Here is a 15,569-nt window from a genome sequence, read left to right on the forward strand (position 1 = left end):
AAGACTCATGAGCTGAAATGTGGCCAGAAAGCCACAAATGAATACATCCAGCAAGGGATAAAGCGGTGTGATTCTCCGCAAGGAAAGAGAGTTGGTATGAAGGTGGAAAATAGAACAGCAGCCCCGAGGCTCTAGTGCCAGGTGTTTATTTCATACGGGGTTGACGGACGCGCACAGATGGACACACGCATGCGCACTGTGGGAGGCCTCGCGGCTCGGGCCTCCCCGGGGAGGCGGGCCCCATGGTGACCAGGAGAGCGCGGCTTCGCTCCCCCGCCCTCCCCTGGGTGGGAGGGGGAGGGGGCACTCCGCAAGCTGCACTGGGCCGAGGAGGAGCCTCGTCGGTGCCGCGCTTAGTTCAGGCTACGGTAAAGCGACTGGCCTGGTCCCGACCCCGGGGTCAGGGGCGGAGGCCGCAGCCGGGGGCAGATGATGTCATCAGAAGCACGGGGAAGGGTGGGGGCCACGACTGGGGGGTCGTGACCCCGGCCTCGCTCCAGGGCGGGAGATGGTGCGGTGGGCGTCTATTGTTTGGCCTTGATGATGTCCACGAACTCGGGCTTGAGGGAGGCGCCGCCCACCAGGAAGCCGTCCACGTCGGGCTGGCTGGCCAGCTCCTTGCACGTGGCTCCAGTGACCGAACCTGCGGGCAGGGTCGGGGCGAGGCGCGTGGTCAGGGCAATGGTGATTGGTCGGTGGGTGGGGCCCAGTCAGAAATGGGAGGGCCTGGTCATGATGGGTGGGGTTTAACCAGGTCTGCAACAGGATTGGTCAGCTTGGGCGGTGGGGTGGGGCTTAGTCATAGCCGACAGAGATTGGCCAAGGTAGGTGGGACTTAATCACAAATGGGAGGGTCTGGTTGTGATGGGTGGGGCTTAGTGCTGGGAGGGGCTTGGTCAGTGACGGTAGGATTGGCCATGGGTGGGGCTTAGTCACAAATGGAAGTCTGGTCCTGATGGGTGGGGCTTAGCCCTGGGAGGGGCCTGGCCCGGGAGAGCGGACTGGCCAGAGTGGGAGGGGCTTGGTCAGTGATGGTAGAGGATTGGTCCTGGGCGCGGCTTCGTCACAAATGGGAGGGTTTGGTCATGGTGGGTGGGACTTAGGGCTGGGAGGGGCTTGGGGGGTGGTGATAGAGGATTGGTCAGTGATGATAGGACTAGTCAAGGTGGGTGGGGCTTAGTGATGATAGACTGGTCATGGGTGGGGCTTAGTCACAAATGAGTCTGGTCCTATGGGAGGGGCTTGGCTGGGGATGGTAATGGACTGGCCGGGGCGGGCGGGGCTTGGCCAGGGCTGGGCGCCCCATTCTCACCTCCCATCACAGAGCACGTGGTCCACTTCTCCCAAACCAACTCACCTCCATAAATGATGCGCGTGTTCTTGGCCACGTCCTCGGAGACGTTGGACTTGAGCCATCCCCGGAGTTTCTCATGCACTTCTTGGGCCTAGAGCAACAAGAGGAACGGAAAGTCCTGCGTGAATCAGAGGAAAACCACTGACACCCGTGGAAAGTTCCTCTGGTTTCTTTCTAGGCAAGAGCCTTGGGACCCGAACTGGAAACATCAGAGCTCTAATCCCAGCTTGGGCGCTGGTATGGAAGGCTTAGTGAAGTCTTTGGAGGCCAAGGGGCTTCGCTTCCTGTTTGCTTCGGTGCCAGCTCTGGGCTCTGAGTTCAAGTCCAGTCAAGGCTGGCACTCTACCACACAAGCCACATTTCCACTTGCAGCTTTTCTGGTGGTTCACTGGGCCTAAGAGGCTCACAGACTTTTTTGCCCGGCCTGGCTTTGAATTGTGATCCTCAGATCTCAGCCTCCAATGTGGCTCCGATGACAGGCGTGAGCCACCAGTGCCTGGCCGAGCTCCTGGGCTGTTACCTGTTGAGGGGTGGCTGTCTTGCCCGTACCAATCGCCCACACAGGCTCGTAGGCCAGGACAACCTTGCTCCAATCCTTCACGTTATCTGCAGGAGGAAGATCACAGATTGGGGGAAGCGGCCTCAGCCCCTGAGGTAGGAAGAATGATGGTGGCCTGCTGCCCCCTGGCGGCCCATGCAAGACCTACAGGTGGCACGTGGTCTTTTCAGGGGCTGGTGCAGAAATGACTGATTTCAGCACCAGGCCACTGGAGCCCTTCCTTTTCCTGGACAGCCAGCATGAGGCCAGGCAGGCTGGGGAGTTTTTGGTCCCGCCCCCAAAGGTGTACCCCCTTTTCAGCAATACCTGCGATGACCTTGGTTTGTTCAAAAACGACCTTCTCGGTGATGCCCGCTTCCCGTTCATCCAGCTTCTCCCCGATGCAGGCGATGACGCCCAGGCCTTCGGACAGGGCGTGGGCTACTTTCTGCCCAATCAGCTGTGGACGAACAGATTCGGTGAATAAAGCATTTTTGTTCTGTTTTTGTGCCTGCCCCGGGCCCCTGTTGTCCCTGAGTTTTGTTGTTGTTTTTGGCCATCCATGTCAGGCTAGCTGGGCCCAGGCTGGCTTTGCACCTAGCTCCTCAGATCTCAGCCTCCTGGGAAGCTGAGATTACAGGTGTGCGCACCAGTGCCCAGGCAAACGTCAATCGGTCTCCTTTCCTCATCCCTCACCTCGTCTGATTCCCCGAAGACGTGTCTTCTCTCTGAGTGGCCCAGGACCACCCACGTGGCTCCACAATCTTTGATCATGCCAGGGCTGAGGGGGAGAGAAGCAAACCAGGGTTCAGCACGGCGGAAAGTCGGGGACGGGCCTTCAACCCACCCATCACCCGCTTCTCACCTGATCTCCCCCGTGAAGGCGCCGTTGGGTACTTTGTAGCAGTTCTGAGCGGCTACGGCTATCTTGCAATCCAGCTTCTGCCTGGCATAGTCGATGTAGGCAGTGGGGGCCGCACAAACCACCTCTGAGGAGGAGGAGGGGGAGGAGGAGGAGAGAGGGGCCTTCAGTGGCTGCCCAGAGCCCTCAGCCGCTCCACGCCCCAACACGATGACCTTTGCCTACTTCCCAGCCTAGGCCGGGCCTGCACCCAGCTCCGGGCCAAGGCCCCTAACCCAGCCCGGGCCCTCCCCCTGCCCTCTGCACTTTCTGATCGGCCAGATCTCCAATTTCCCCGGGCTATTCTGGGCGCGGGCACCTCCCAGACTCAGCATTCCTTGGGGGCCAACCCAGGGAGTATTTCCCTTCTGAAATAGCTTAGCTCCACTCTCCAGCCAGGCCAGGGGTTTTAGAAAAGAAGAAAAAAAGGGGGGGGGAGCCGGGGATCTGGGCTCCGGGTGGGCGGGCAGGATGGAGAGGAGGCCCGGCGCTTCCCGGTTCCGAGCCGGGGCTCGATCCCCACACCCCGATGGCTCAGGCCTGTGGGGAGGGGCGGTGGGAGACCCCCACGTCCTCCTAGGGTGCCCGGGGGCTGGCGGCCGGGCCGGGCGGGGCGTGGGGAGGAGCCGGGCCGGCTACGTGCGGCGGCGCACGGAGCGGAGGCCGCGCGCCCGGCCTCGCCCCCGCGCCCCGGGGCCCGGGGTCCGCGCCTCCCGCCCTCCTCCGGCTTCAGGGGGGCTGGGGTTCGGCTTCCCCCACATAACGGGGGCTGCGACCGACTTCCGATCGCCCACAGCGCCTGCCCCGTGCGGCCTCGGGCCCGGGCTAGGAGCCACCTTCCTCCGGGGGACCCGGGAAGCCGCTTCCCGCGCGGATCGCGGGCCTCCCCCGGCCTCCCCCGGCTCCCGGCCCCGGCTCCCCGGCGCACCGGTGTCGGCGGGCAGCGCGGCCGCGTTCAGCGTGGCGATCAGCTCGCCCAGCGTCTTCTTGCGGCCGTTCATCTTCCAGTTGCCCCCGACGAAGAACTTCCTGCCCGGCGCCATGCTCGCGCTCGCACACTGCTCCTGAAGGTCAGCGGACGCGCTCGGCGACGGGCACGGGCCGCTCATATAGAGCGCGGCGAAGTGGAGCTCCGCCCTGCGCGAGCCCGCCATGCCCGCCCTCGCTCCGCCCCGGCCCGGCCCCCGGCCCGGCCCCCGGCTCGGCCCTCGCTCCGCCCTTGGCCCGCGCCCGGCCCCGCCCCGACGACGGCGTTCTGGCGTTGCTTTTCTCCTAGCAACGTTGTAGGGGGCGGGGCTGAAGGCGGGGTCGGGGCGAGGCCGGACTCGGGACGTGCAGGGGCGGGACCAAAGGCGGGGTTGGGCCTGTAGTGAGCAGGGTGAGGGCGGGGCTGGAGTCCGGCCGTGCAGGGGCGGGGCCGGGGCGCGCAGGGGGCGGGGCCAGGCAGGACCGGGTCTCGGGGTCAGTGGTCTCGGCTGCCCGAGTTCCAGGAAGGGGACCCGGCGCCCAAGGGCGCCCCTTTGTCTTCACCTCCCACCCTGGTCCATGCGCCCTGGCGACCCAAAGGCCTGGGTACTGGTGACGCTGGGGGACCCCCCAACCCTTCCCCTCTGACCCCGGGCCTGGCGCCGCCCCCAGCTCTTGGGCTCGGGGCTGGGCTACCCCTGGAGCCACAGCCCAGCTTCCGGCGGGTTCCCGGGTGATCAGAGCCTCACGGCTTTCCTGCCCGGGCTGGCTTTGAACCGCGATCCTCCGATCTCAGCCTCCCTTCCCGAGCCGGCCCCGGGGAGCCCGCGCTCCCGCACTGCCCCCCAGGACCCGGCCGACACGGAACTTTGATTCACATCGTGTATTTTGGCATTTTCCAGAGAACAGGGAAGAAACGAGATGGGGAAAGGGAGAGGGGGGGAGACTGAGGCAGGAGGGCGAAGGGGGGGGTCCCCGCGTCCCTCAAATCCCTCCTTGCCCACCCGCGCGCAGGACGCACACACGCTCGCACGCACGCACGCACTCGCACACACGCACACAGTGGGGAGGGAGGCACAGGTTCCCTCTTCCCAAGGGGCCGCAAAGCCACGCCCACCGCCCGCCCCGCAAGGTGAGACCCCGCCCCCACTTCCGGGGCGGGGCGGGGGAGCAGCAGAGCCCGGGAGGGGAGGCCAGCCAGCCCAGGGACAGAGGCCAGCCGGGCCCCCTGATGGCCCCCTCCTGGCCCCCCAAGTCTATCAGGGGGCCCTCCTCTTTGCCTGGTCAGTCTCCTGTGGCTTCCAGCTTCTTCCCTGCTGCTGGGGGCAAGAAGAAAGGGGGGGCCGGAGGAGCAGGGGGCCGGAGTCCAGCGCTGCCCCTGGCCTGTCCCCTGCGCCTGCGCGGCCGGGCTGGGCGGGCTCTAGGTGGACACTCTCTGGTAGAAGTAGATGTAGCCCAGGTCCTTGGGCGGCTTTTCCGACGCGCACACTTTCTGGTCGTTGTAGATCACCCACCTGGAGACGACAGGGGGACACAGAAGGTGACCCCTGCTGTGTCCACCCTGCCTCTTGCCAACACCCCGAGTCTTAAGCCTGGCCTCCCCCCAGATCTCCGGCCCAACGCTGCAGGCCTGAGCGGCCTGGGCTCTAGCGGGTCTCGCAGTCAGCAACTGCTTCTGGGGCGAGTCCTGGGACTTAGCTCTGGGCCTCAGCACGGACCCTGAGTTTCTTCTGATCTAGGAGAGTGCTCTACCACTTGAGCCACAGCTCCACCTTGGGCTTTTTTTAGTAGCCTATTGGAAATAAAAGTCTAACAAAGCCAGGTGCTGGTGGCTCCCGCCTGTCATCCCAGCTACTTAGGAGGTTGAGATCTGAGGATTGTGGTTCAAAGCCAGCCTGGGCAGGAAAGTCCATGAGACTCTGATCTCCAGTGAACCACCAAAAAACTAGAAGTGGCGCTTTGGCTCAACAGGTAGAGCACCAGCCTTGAGCTGAAGAGCTGAGGGACAGCGCCCAGGCCCAGAGTTCAAGCCCCACGACTGACAAAAAATTTAAAAAAGTCTTTCGGACCTCCCTGTCTGGGCTGGCTTCCAACTTTAATAATCAAATCACAGCCTGGCTGAGATTACAGACGTGCGCCAGCAGCATCCAACTTAAAGCAATTAATGTAATTCTCATGTAGTTACAGTCAGACCTGCTCAGCACCTCAGGCTATAGGAAAACAGCCTGAACACACACTGTACCTCTGTGTGGGCCACTACTGGGCCTTGGACTCAGGACCTACACTGGGTTTTTCCAATCAAGGCTGGTGCTCTACCACTTGAGCCACGCCTCCGCTCCCACCTTTTTGGTGGTTCACTGGCAGGAAGTCTCAGCCTTTTCTGCCCTGCTAACTGGAAACTAGGATGGGCGGCTCTCCGCTCTCTGATCAGCGGAGACTACAGGCGTGCGCTCCAGTGCCTTGGCTAGTCCTTGGCTTCTAGTCCTTGGCTTCTCCCACCGCATTCTAGGGGCGCGGCAGCTGCACCCCCAACCCCCCGCAGCCCCTTACCTGCCCTCCTTCTTGATGTGGCAGACATAGTGGCCACACATGGTGGATGTGCCCATGTGGCTGATGAAGGCGAACAGCTGATATTCTGGGGACGGAAAGTAGGGGCGCGGCTGAGGATGGGAAAGGGCCCCTCAAGGGACAGCTGCCTCCCGGGCCCTCCCTTCTCGGGCCATTCCCGGAAGCAGGGGCTGATGGGGGTCCAGTCTCCAGGGTCACTCACTTCCAGGCCCATCCCGGACTTTGGGGCCCACCGGGCCGGACTCGGAGATGGAGTCCGCGGCCGAGCGGCCCTCGGAGATGTCCATGGCGGCCTCGGCGTCCAGGTCGTCGATGTGGCTGAAGATCCAGTCCACCGCGCGCTCTAGGCTGTTGTTCTGGAAGGAGGCGGTGGCTTTAGGGGACCCCGACAAGCCGGGGGTGGGGGTGGGGTTGGGGATGGGAACAAGCACCCCCTCCGAGCCCCTACCGTGGCCCGCAGCGCCTTGAGGGCCTGGTCGCGGGAGAAGCCCATGGACACGATGGTGCTCACGCAGTCCTCGGGGGGTGGGTCCGCAGGCGTGCTCGTGGAGCCCGGCCCGCTAGAGCCAGGCAGGATGAGGGGGTTGGCGAAATCTGCCGAGGGGGGAAGGGGTTGGAGTGTGGGGGAGGCTGCAGGCCCCGCTCCGGGGCCCCCCAGGCCCGCGGCCTACCTGGATCGTCCATGTGCGACATGACCCAGTTCATGGCGGCCTCGGCGCCGCTGTTGCCCGTGTAGTAGACGGCCTTGCGGCAGGCGTCCATTGGGAACCCCATCTCTACCAGCTGGATGATGACCGACTCGTCCAGCATGGGAGCTGCGGAGGGGGGGGAGCAGGGGGGCCGGTCAGACCCCCGTCCCCATCCCTTCTTCTGCCCCCACGCACGCCACGCCCAGCCCCCACTCCGTGCATTATCTCCCCCCCCACACATCGACTGGCACTCGTTCCAGAACTAAAAAGAAAACGCACAGCATCATGGGAGCCCCCTATCCCCAAGGCTATTGGCTTCCTGTCCGGGCTCACAGAAGGAGCCCCATTTCTGGAGCATGACACCCCAACACCCAGAATGCGGCTGGCGGGGGGGGGGCGGTGGCTCCCTCCCCCCGTCACCCCAGCGGCTCAGGAGGCTGAGGTCTGGGGATCATGGTTCCAAAGCCAGCCTGGGCCAGCAAAAAGCCAGAAGTGGAGCTGTGGCTCAAGGGGTAGAGCGTGAGCCATGAGTGACAAAGCTCAGGGACAGCGGCCAGTGTCAGGAATGGCAGTAAAAAAAAAAATGTGGCTCGGAGCAGCCCACGGGGTCCCCAAGGCCATCAGGGGGGAGGGGGGAGGAAATGGGAGCCGGAGGAGAGGAGAAACACAAAGGGGGGGGGAGAGGCAGGCAGAGCCCCCCGTGAGCACAGAGCGAGCAGGCAGGCAGGAAGAAGAGGCACTAACATGTCGGAGAGGAGAAGTGAGGGGAGCAGAAGGAGTCTTCGTCTTCGTGGCCATAGAAACCAAGGCTACCTTTGGGCTCATCCGGTGTGACGAGGGGCGGGGCGATGTCGGGCAGCTCCTCCTCCCCGGGCTGCAGCCCTGTGCCCCGCAGCTGCGAGATGTCCAGCTCCTCCGGCATCTCGATGGACACGTCTGCAAGGGGAAGGGACAGGGTCACCGCGGCCGCCCCCCTGGGAGCCTCCAACCGGGCACGCGGTGCCCACCGCTGTAACAGAAATGAGGGCCAAGCCGGGCGTCGGTGGCTCCCGCCTGTCATCCCAAGCTACTCAGGAGGCTGAGATCGGAGGATCGGGGTTCAAGGCCAGCCCAGGGCAGGAAAGTCCGTGAGACTCTGATCTCCAAAGAACCACCAGAAAACGGGAAGTGGCGCTGTGGTTCAAGTGGTAGAGCGCCACATATCTGTGACCCAATGAGGACTGAGTCACCTTCATAGAAAGACCCAGGCTCCAAAAAACATCAGCCCCACTACCCAAAACCACCTTTACCAATAGTGACACTGCCCAAACGGAATTGTGCTTGTGACCCAACTTATGGAATGGTAGCGCCGTCACACAACACCCTAATAGCAACACAACGACACTAAAATCATCAGCTTCGGCTGTCAACCACAACTACACAACCAAAGACACTTTCGGCTTTAGCCAGTGTTTTGCCAACTGGACACGTTTGCAAATATCCAAAGACAGTTTTTACATCTTTCACATGAAAAGCCCGAGAGCCACTTGTCGACGGCTGTTCAGGGCCTGTCTTTTTTTTTTTTTTCTAGCATTTTCTCTGCCCTCAGCTTGACTACCATACCGAGTTTCTTGGGCACCCAGTCTAAGCCGAAGGTGAATTTCTTGATCTGGATAACCAGGTAGTCAGGGAACGAGGCGAAGCGTGTGGTCCTGGAGAAGAGAGAAAATGCTGGAACCACACACTGCGGGGCACCCCTCTCTCAGAACGCCCACCCGTGGCCTCTACACTCAGGCAGAGCCCTGGTAACCCCACCACACAGCCCGCGCCTCTGCTCGTCCGGGCTGCCATCAGGACCCCGAGGAGCTGCAGAAGCCAGAAAGAAGGTACTAGAAGCCCAGGGCTGGGTCCGCTTTCAGATACTGATGCCACGCCAGGGCCCCCTGCCTGACAGAGGCAGACTGGTAGAATTGAGCTCTGGTGCACGGCAGGTACTAAGTGGGTATGCTCTGCCACAGGGAGACACGCGACGCAGAGGCCGCGCGGAAAACAGAGAACCCACACTATGGGAGGGGGAGCGGTGGGCTGGGAACCACAGCACCCCCAGGGTCTACACTTCCTTGGGCCTCTGAGATCCTAACCAATAGGGGTGGGAGTGGCTGAGATCCTAACCAATAGGAGTGAGAGTGGCCGAGATCCTAACCAATAGGGATGGGAGTGGCTGAGATCCTAACCAATAGGAGTGAGAGTGGCCGAGATCCTAACCAATAAGGATAGGTGAGGAGATTCTAACCAATGAGGATGGGAGTGGCTGAGATCCTAACTAATAGGGATGGGAGTGGCTGAGATCCTAACCAATAGGGGTGGGAGTGGTCGAGATCTTAACCAACAGGAGTGAGAGTGGCCGAGATCTTAACCAATAGGAGAGTGGCCAAAATCCTAACCAATAGGAGTGAGAGTGGCCAAGATCCTAACCAACAGGGATGGGAGTGGCTGAGATCTTAACCAAATAGGGGTGGGAGTGGTCGAGACCTTAACCAATAAGAGTGATAGCGGCTGAGATCCTAACCAATAGGAGTGAGAGTGGCCGAGATCCTAACCAATAAGGATAGGTGAGGAGCTTCTAACCAGTAGGGATGGGCGTCATCGAGCTCCTAGCCAGTAGGGTGGGAGTGAGGCGGGGAGGGGACGGGCGAGGGACCGGGACGCACTTGACGGCCACGGACTTGGCCTGCAGGGCTGTGCTCCAGAAGTCGTCCACCTGCTCGGGGGCGCCGTAGGCCTCCAGGCAGGAGCTGAAGGGCACCTGGGCGCGAACCAGCTCCGGCAGCGACACCTTCTCCTCTTCAGCCTGCCGCTTCTTCTCCTCGTATTCCAGAAGCTCCTCTGGTGGGAAAGCCCAGGCGGGGCGCTCTTAGGGACGGTGCCCCTTAACCCCATGACTAGTCACTGCCGTTCCGGCCGGGCCCGGGGAGGCACCCACCTTTGTTCAGGGCCGCGTCCATGGGCACGGGCAGCTGCATGATGTAGTCCACGCGCTGCGTGTACTTCACCTTCTCCGTGGCCAGACACTTGATCTTCTCCTCCGCCAGGAAGCGGAACACTTCGTTGGGGTTCTCCGAGCTCCGGCAATTCCTCTATGGGAAAGCGATAGGCTGGGGGGAGGGGGGTCTGGGCAGCCAGGAAAAGGGTGCCAGCCCCGTGTGTGTGTGTGTGTATGTATGTGTGTGTGAACTCAGGTTCTCCAACTCTCACTCAGCCTGCTTGCTCACTACTGGTGCTCTACCGCTTGAGCCACGCCTCTAGTCTAGCCTTTTGCTGGAGATGGAATCTCAAGGACTTTGCTTTCCAGACTGGCTATGAAATGCAACCTTCCAGAGCTCAACCTCTAGGGTAGCCAGGATTACAGGCATGACTACAGCTCCACCTTTTCTTTTTTGGGTCGGTGGTGGGGCTTGAACTCAGGGCTTGGGCGCTGTCCCTCAGCTCTTCAGCTCAAGGCGGGCGCTCTACCACTTGAGCCACAGCGCCACTCCCGGTTTTCTGGTGGTTCATGGGAGATCAGAGTCTCAGGGACTTTCCTGCCCAGGCTGGCCTCGAACTCCAATCCTCAGGTCTCAGCCTCCTGAGTAGCCGGGATGACAGGCGGGAGCCACCAGTGCCTGGTTGACAACAGAGACTATTGATGGTGCTCAGGCCTGTCTTGAACTTGTGATTTGTCTGCCTCAGCTGCTCATAGGTCAGATGTGCTGGCATTTCTACTTATGCCCGCTATATTTTTCTTTATAAGCCAAAGTTTTGTTCTCATGCCATTTTTTTTTTCTTTGCAAAGCTGGGGATGAAACCACAGGTAAGCTCTCCCGAGGCACAACACCCAGGCCTTTCCTGTCATCTATGCTCCCCTCCCTCCCTCCCTCCCTCCTTCCCTCCCTCCCTGGTGCCAGTTCTTGGATGCATGAACTCAGAGCCTGGGCGCTGTCCCTGCGCTCACGTGCTCAAGGCTGGTGCTCTACTCACTTGAGCCACAGCTTCACTTCCAGCTTTTCTGTAGTGAGCTGGAGACTGAGAGTTGCCTGCCTGGGCTGGCTTTGAACCTTGATCCTCACAGCTCAGCCTCCTGCCCTCCCCCCCTCCCCCCCCCCCCCCCCCCCCCGTCGCTGTAGGCATCACCGCAGCGAGGCGGGGCATCCGCAGGGCAGCAGGGGCCCCGTGAGCAGGAGTGGACTGGAGGAGGGGGGGGGGGGGGGGGGGGGGGAGGGCGGCCCTCACCTCCACCATGTTGATGAGGTGCAGGAAGAACTCCTGGGCGTCCTGCTGCCGGTTGGTGGAGAACTCGGGGTGGCCCTTGCCGATGAGGGCCTTGAACATCCGGGGGGCAATGCCGTCCTGAAGCTCCTGGGCGGAGGAGGACGAGGCTCGGCTGGAGGTCGGAGGCCGGCATGCGGCTCCCGTGTCACCAAGGAGGAAGACGCCACTCACCTTTTGTTCCGCCACCTGCTCGCCATTGCCCGACTCCAGTGCTGGCTTGGAGTAATCTCCCGAGAGGAGCCCGTGACCCAGCTTGGCCCTGAAGCAACAGAAGAGACCCCGCTGAGCCACAGTCCACGGGGTCCCCCTGGCTTTCTGCTCCCATCCCGGGGCCCATGGAGGAGGAAGGACACGGGCTGTGAGGCTGTGGATTTGGCTACATACACTTGGGTGCTGAAGTCCTGGGTGGGGTCGGTTGGAGCATTCTGGAAGATCTTCTCCAACTTGTCCACATACCTAAAGAGCAAAGGGAGGAAGAAGTAACGAGCGGGGAGGGAGGAGAGGGAAAAGGGCAGCAGTCGTGAAGGCAGCGGCTGCCGTTTCTTTCCAGCCACCTTCCCACCGTCCCTCGCCAACCAAGCTCTTCTCTGCGCTCTGTGCTCGACAGAACGAAGGGGAGGGTGAGGATGAAGAGTTCACAGTTGAGGGTTGGGTAGGTGGCTCAGTGGTAGAGTGCTCGCCTCGCATGCATGAAGCCCTGGGTTCGATTCCTCAGTACCTCAATACACAGAAAAAGTCAGAAGTGGCGCTGTGGCTCAAGTGGTAGAGCGCCAGCCTTGAGCAGAAGCTCAGAGCCAGTGCCCAGGCCCCAAGTTCAAGGCCCAGGACTTGTTCTCAGTCTCCATTACTGAGAACACACACACCAGTCCTGACGTTTGAACTTGGGGCCTGATGTTTTTCTTTTTGTTTTTTTTCCCCCCAGTCATGGGGCTTGAACTCAGGGCCTGAGCTCTTTTTTGCTCCAGTCTAGCGCTCTACCACTTTGAAAGCCACAGCGCCACTTCTGGTTTTCTGGTGGTTCCTTGGAGATCAGAGTCTCACGGACTTTCCTGCCCAGGCAGGCTTTGAACTGCGATCCTCAGATCTCAGCCTCCTGAAGAGCTGGGACGACAGGTGGGAGCCACGGCGCCCAGCTGCAGGAACTATTCCCACTGGCACACACGCCCACCCTGAGGGCAGCAGAAGGGGTGTGGAAGGGCGGGCTGCAGCGGGGCGAAGGGGAATCTCAGGGATGCAGGAGGTGGGGGCACAGCAGAAGGGGGGCCACTCACTTCTTCTGGAAGTCAGGGATGCTGAAGAGGACCTGGACCACAGAGTTGAGGTAGCAGCTGTTCCCCAGGTTCCGGATGCCTGTGTACCCAGGCCCAAAGAGGGGCTGAAGGGACACCCCCGACTCCTGGATCAGCTCCCATTCGCCAATCCGCTGGTTCATGTCTATCTCCAGTTCTGTCATCGTCTTGTCCGTCTGCAAGGGCAGGGGAGGCCTGGTCACACTGGGCCACACATCCAGCCCTTTTGTTTTAGTGCCAGGGCTGGGGCTTGAACTCAGGGCCCTAGGTGCTGTTCCTGAGGCTTCGTGCTCCAGGCTGGTACGACACCACTTGAGCCACAGCTCCCCTTCCAGCTTTTTGGAGATGAATTAGAGAGATGAGTCTCATGAATTTCCCTGCCTGGGCTGGCCTTGAACTGCGATCCTCAGACCTCAGCCTCCTGAGCAGCTGGGATTACAGGTGTGAGCACTGGCGCCCCTTAGGTTGGCATTGAAGAGTCTTTCCTGAGGAGAATGTTTCCGAAAGAAGCAAGACTCCATTGACAGGCACCGGAATGCGGGAACCTCTCCCTCTCCTCCACAGTGGCCACCTATTTGTGTTCATAACTGAGGCCGGCCTTTCCTTCTAGAATGTAAGGCCTTATTCACACAGGAACTTGCACAGAGTAAGTATCAAGCAGTGTTCACTGAATGGATCAACGGTTCTAGAATGTTCCACAAGGGAAACAGACAGGGCCTGGGAATACAGCTTAGTGCAAAAGTGCTTGCCTAGCATGCATGAAGCCCTGAGTTCAATTCCTCAGGAACCATATGCACAGAAAAAGCTGGAAGTGGAGTTGTGGCTCAAGTGGTAGAGCACCAGTAGCTCAGGGACAGCGCCCAGCGGTGGGAGACGCAGGCTCGCGCACCGGGCTGCAGTGTCCTTGGGGAAGGAGAAAACTCCTTCCGAGTCTGGGTGGTGGTAGGTTGGCATAGGACCGGACACCCCCAGCCACAACCTTGGGAGAAGACACCGGGGTGCGCTCGCTGAGCCCCGCCTAATGGCGCCACAACCCATAAATAACCCCTAGACTCTTCTATGTGCAATACGTCTGTGTCTCCTGTCTCTGGCTACCTTTGGCTCCTATAAGCTGTTGGCCTTGTGAAGCTGCCACGTGCTCGTTAACTAAGATCCACTGTCTTCCTGTGTATGCCACGTAGAAGCAGGTGATTCCCTAATAAACCTCGTCTACACCTGCAAAGGCGCAGTGTCCGCTCTGCCCAGCCACCGCGCTTTCACGTCTTGCTGTGTGAACACCACCACCCAGGCCCTGAGTTCAAGTCCTACAACCACCACCACCAACTAAAATAAAGAGAAGCGGCTCTATCTTGGGGGCATGGGTGAATGGTGGGAGGAGGCCCGCCGGGAGCAGGCGAAGCGGAAGTGGCCAGGTCTCACCCACCTTCTGCATCTTCAACATGTCGATGCCAAAATGGGACAGGTGCTCAGCCAGGCTGGGGTCCAGGACCATGTCATCCTCGTCGTACGAGTACACGTCTGGCAGGAAGCAGACACAGGGTGAGGGGCGGGACCTTGAGTGGCATCGTGGGGTGGCCTGGGAACAGCTGCCCTCTCGGCTTCCCCGAGTTTTAATAGAACTATTTCACATGGCTAACAATCAAGACTGGTTAATCACCACACATCACATAGCTATCATCCAGTAGCTATAAAAATAGTATTCATACAGCGCAAAGAACTGTGAATGCAGCTATACCTCTATTATAGTAAGTCTACCATAATTAAGTACGAGGCAAAATAGTGTCAATATGACTTTCTACCACAAGTTCTTCTAGAATTTGCCGTGTGGGAACTGGGCTCTGGTGGCTCCCGCCTGTCATCCTAGCTACTCAGGAGGCTGAGATCTGAGGATTGTCATTTGAAGCCAAACCCAGGCAGGAAAGTCCATGAGACTCTTATCTCCAGTGAACCACCAGAAAACCAGAAGTGGGGGGCTGTGGCTCAAAGCGGTAGAACACTAGCTGTGAACAAAAAAGGTCAGGAACAAGGCGCAAGCCCTCAATTCAAGCCCCAAGATTGACCAAGGAAAAGAAAAAGAAAAAAAAAGGGGGGAGGGGTGTGAGGTTTGGAATCAATTCTAACTCTGACTCCACCCTAGTAGTATAAAGTATCAGAATAAGATCATCATATGGTATGATCCCACAGCGGATCATGTGCACAGCTACCTCTGGGAAGGGAACTAGCCCTTGGGGCGAGGTGGTACTAGACATTTATCCACTCGGCAGGCTGAGATCTGAGGATGGAGGTTCAAAGCCAGCCTGGGCCGACAAACCTGAGAGCCTCTGATCTCCAGTGAACCAGCTAAATACCAGAAATGGAGGTGTGGCACAACGTGGTAGAGCACCAGCCTTGAGGCAAACAGGATGTGAGGCCCTGAGTTCAAATCCCGCTAGCAGCACAGAGAAATTCTGTCTCCGATCTTAAGCGCTTCCCTGTCTGCCGGGAGGCCGCATGCACGGAGCTGGGCGCCGTGTGGCCGGGGGCGGCCGTACCGGCTCCGTCGGGCGTGATGGTGCCCAGCTTGACGGCCAGGGGGTAGCCGGTCTCGCGGTAGTGCTCCACGGCGTGGTTGTTGCCCCCGCTGCCGTCGAAGTAGCGGCGGCCGCACAGGATGGAGCCGTCCGTCAGGTTCAGCCACAGGTTCTCGCGCATCTCGCACTTGGCGCACTTCCAACCGCTGGCGGGAGGGGAGAAGGGCGGCGGGGGTCAACCTGGCCCCGGAGGGTCGCAGGGGGGCCCCGGGCCCGACCTCCTCCCTCTGGATGTCCCCCAGCCTCCCTCATCCCTCTGGAAGGGGGCGCGGCCTCAGCGCCGGGCTGGAGGCGGAGCCGGAAGTGGAAGTGGGAGGCGGGGCCGGAAGTGGAAGTGGGAGAAGGCGGGGCCGGGGTGGAGGTGGGAGGAGGGAGGCGGGGCCGGGGTGGAGGAGGGAGGAGGGAGG

The 15,569-nt window shown here is 60.7% G+C and overlaps 2 protein-coding genes across 3 annotated transcripts in view; both read right to left on the reverse strand.

The window, feature by feature from the left end:
- Window positions 1-421: 421 nt before the first annotated feature.
- Tpi1 (triosephosphate isomerase 1) lies at window positions 422-3,891 on the reverse strand. Its single transcript, XM_013023642.1, has 7 exons — window positions 3,722-3,891; window positions 2,758-2,881; window positions 2,589-2,673; window positions 2,220-2,352; window positions 1,875-1,960; window positions 1,358-1,445; window positions 422-643 (listed from the first exon to the last, which is right to left on the reverse strand). The coding sequence occupies exons 1-7, from the start codon at window positions 3,834-3,836 to the stop codon at window positions 525-527; spliced, it is 750 nt and encodes a 249-aa protein (XP_012879096.1). The 5' UTR covers window positions 3,837-3,891; the 3' UTR covers window positions 422-524.
- Window positions 3,892-4,633: 742 nt separating this feature from the next.
- Usp5 (ubiquitin specific peptidase 5 (isopeptidase T)) overlaps window positions 4,634-15,569 on the reverse strand; it is a 17,518-nt gene continuing 6,582 nt past the window's right edge. The window contains exons 6-20 of one of the 2 annotated variants that reach the window (XM_013023630.1): window positions 15,124-15,308; window positions 14,016-14,110; window positions 12,575-12,768; window positions 11,688-11,759; window positions 11,475-11,562; window positions 11,265-11,390; window positions 9,979-10,132; window positions 9,707-9,881; window positions 8,619-8,707; window positions 7,830-7,952; window positions 6,999-7,142; window positions 6,776-6,921; window positions 6,530-6,683; window positions 6,310-6,394; window positions 4,634-5,273 (exon numbers count right to left, since the gene is read on the reverse strand). In XM_013023630.1, the coding sequence (XP_012879084.1) occupies window positions 5,180-5,273; window positions 6,310-6,394; window positions 6,530-6,683; window positions 6,776-6,921; window positions 6,999-7,142; window positions 7,830-7,952; window positions 8,619-8,707; window positions 9,707-9,881; window positions 9,979-10,132; window positions 11,265-11,390; window positions 11,475-11,562; window positions 11,688-11,759; window positions 12,575-12,768; window positions 14,016-14,110; window positions 15,124-15,308 (1,924 nt within the window). In that variant the 3' untranslated portion in view covers window positions 4,634-5,179. Of the gene's footprint in view, window positions 5,274-6,309; window positions 6,395-6,529; window positions 6,684-6,775; window positions 6,922-6,998; window positions 7,143-7,760; window positions 7,953-8,618; window positions 8,708-9,706; window positions 9,882-9,978; window positions 10,133-11,264; window positions 11,391-11,474; window positions 11,563-11,687; window positions 11,760-12,574; window positions 12,769-14,015; window positions 14,111-15,123; window positions 15,309-15,569 lie in introns of both variants that reach the window. The other variant, XM_013023629.1, reaches the window with a different exon arrangement.

This window comes from Dipodomys ordii, unplaced genomic scaffold (genome assembly GCF_000151885.1).
Source record: "Dipodomys ordii isolate 6190 unplaced genomic scaffold, Dord_2.0 Scaffold69, whole genome shotgun sequence".
Classification (NCBI taxonomy): Eukaryota; Metazoa; Chordata; class Mammalia; order Rodentia; family Heteromyidae; genus Dipodomys; species Dipodomys ordii.

What these genes read in the sequence shown, in the direction of transcription:
- Tpi1 (XM_013023642.1), bottom strand. Translation starts at nt 3,836, where the DNA reads ATGGCGCCGGGCAGGAAGTTCTTCGTCGGGGGCAACTGGAAGATGAAC. An exon ending in GCCTTCACGGGGGAGATCAG is followed by an intron (nt 2,674 to 2,757) that starts GTGAGAAGCGGG and finishes TCTCCCCCTCAG; the next exon opens with CCCTGGCATGATCAAAGATT. An exon ending in AGACAGCCACCCCTCAACAG is followed by an intron (nt 1,446 to 1,874) that starts GTAACAGCCCAG and finishes TTGTTGCTCTAG; the next exon opens with GCCCAAGAAGTGCATGAGAA.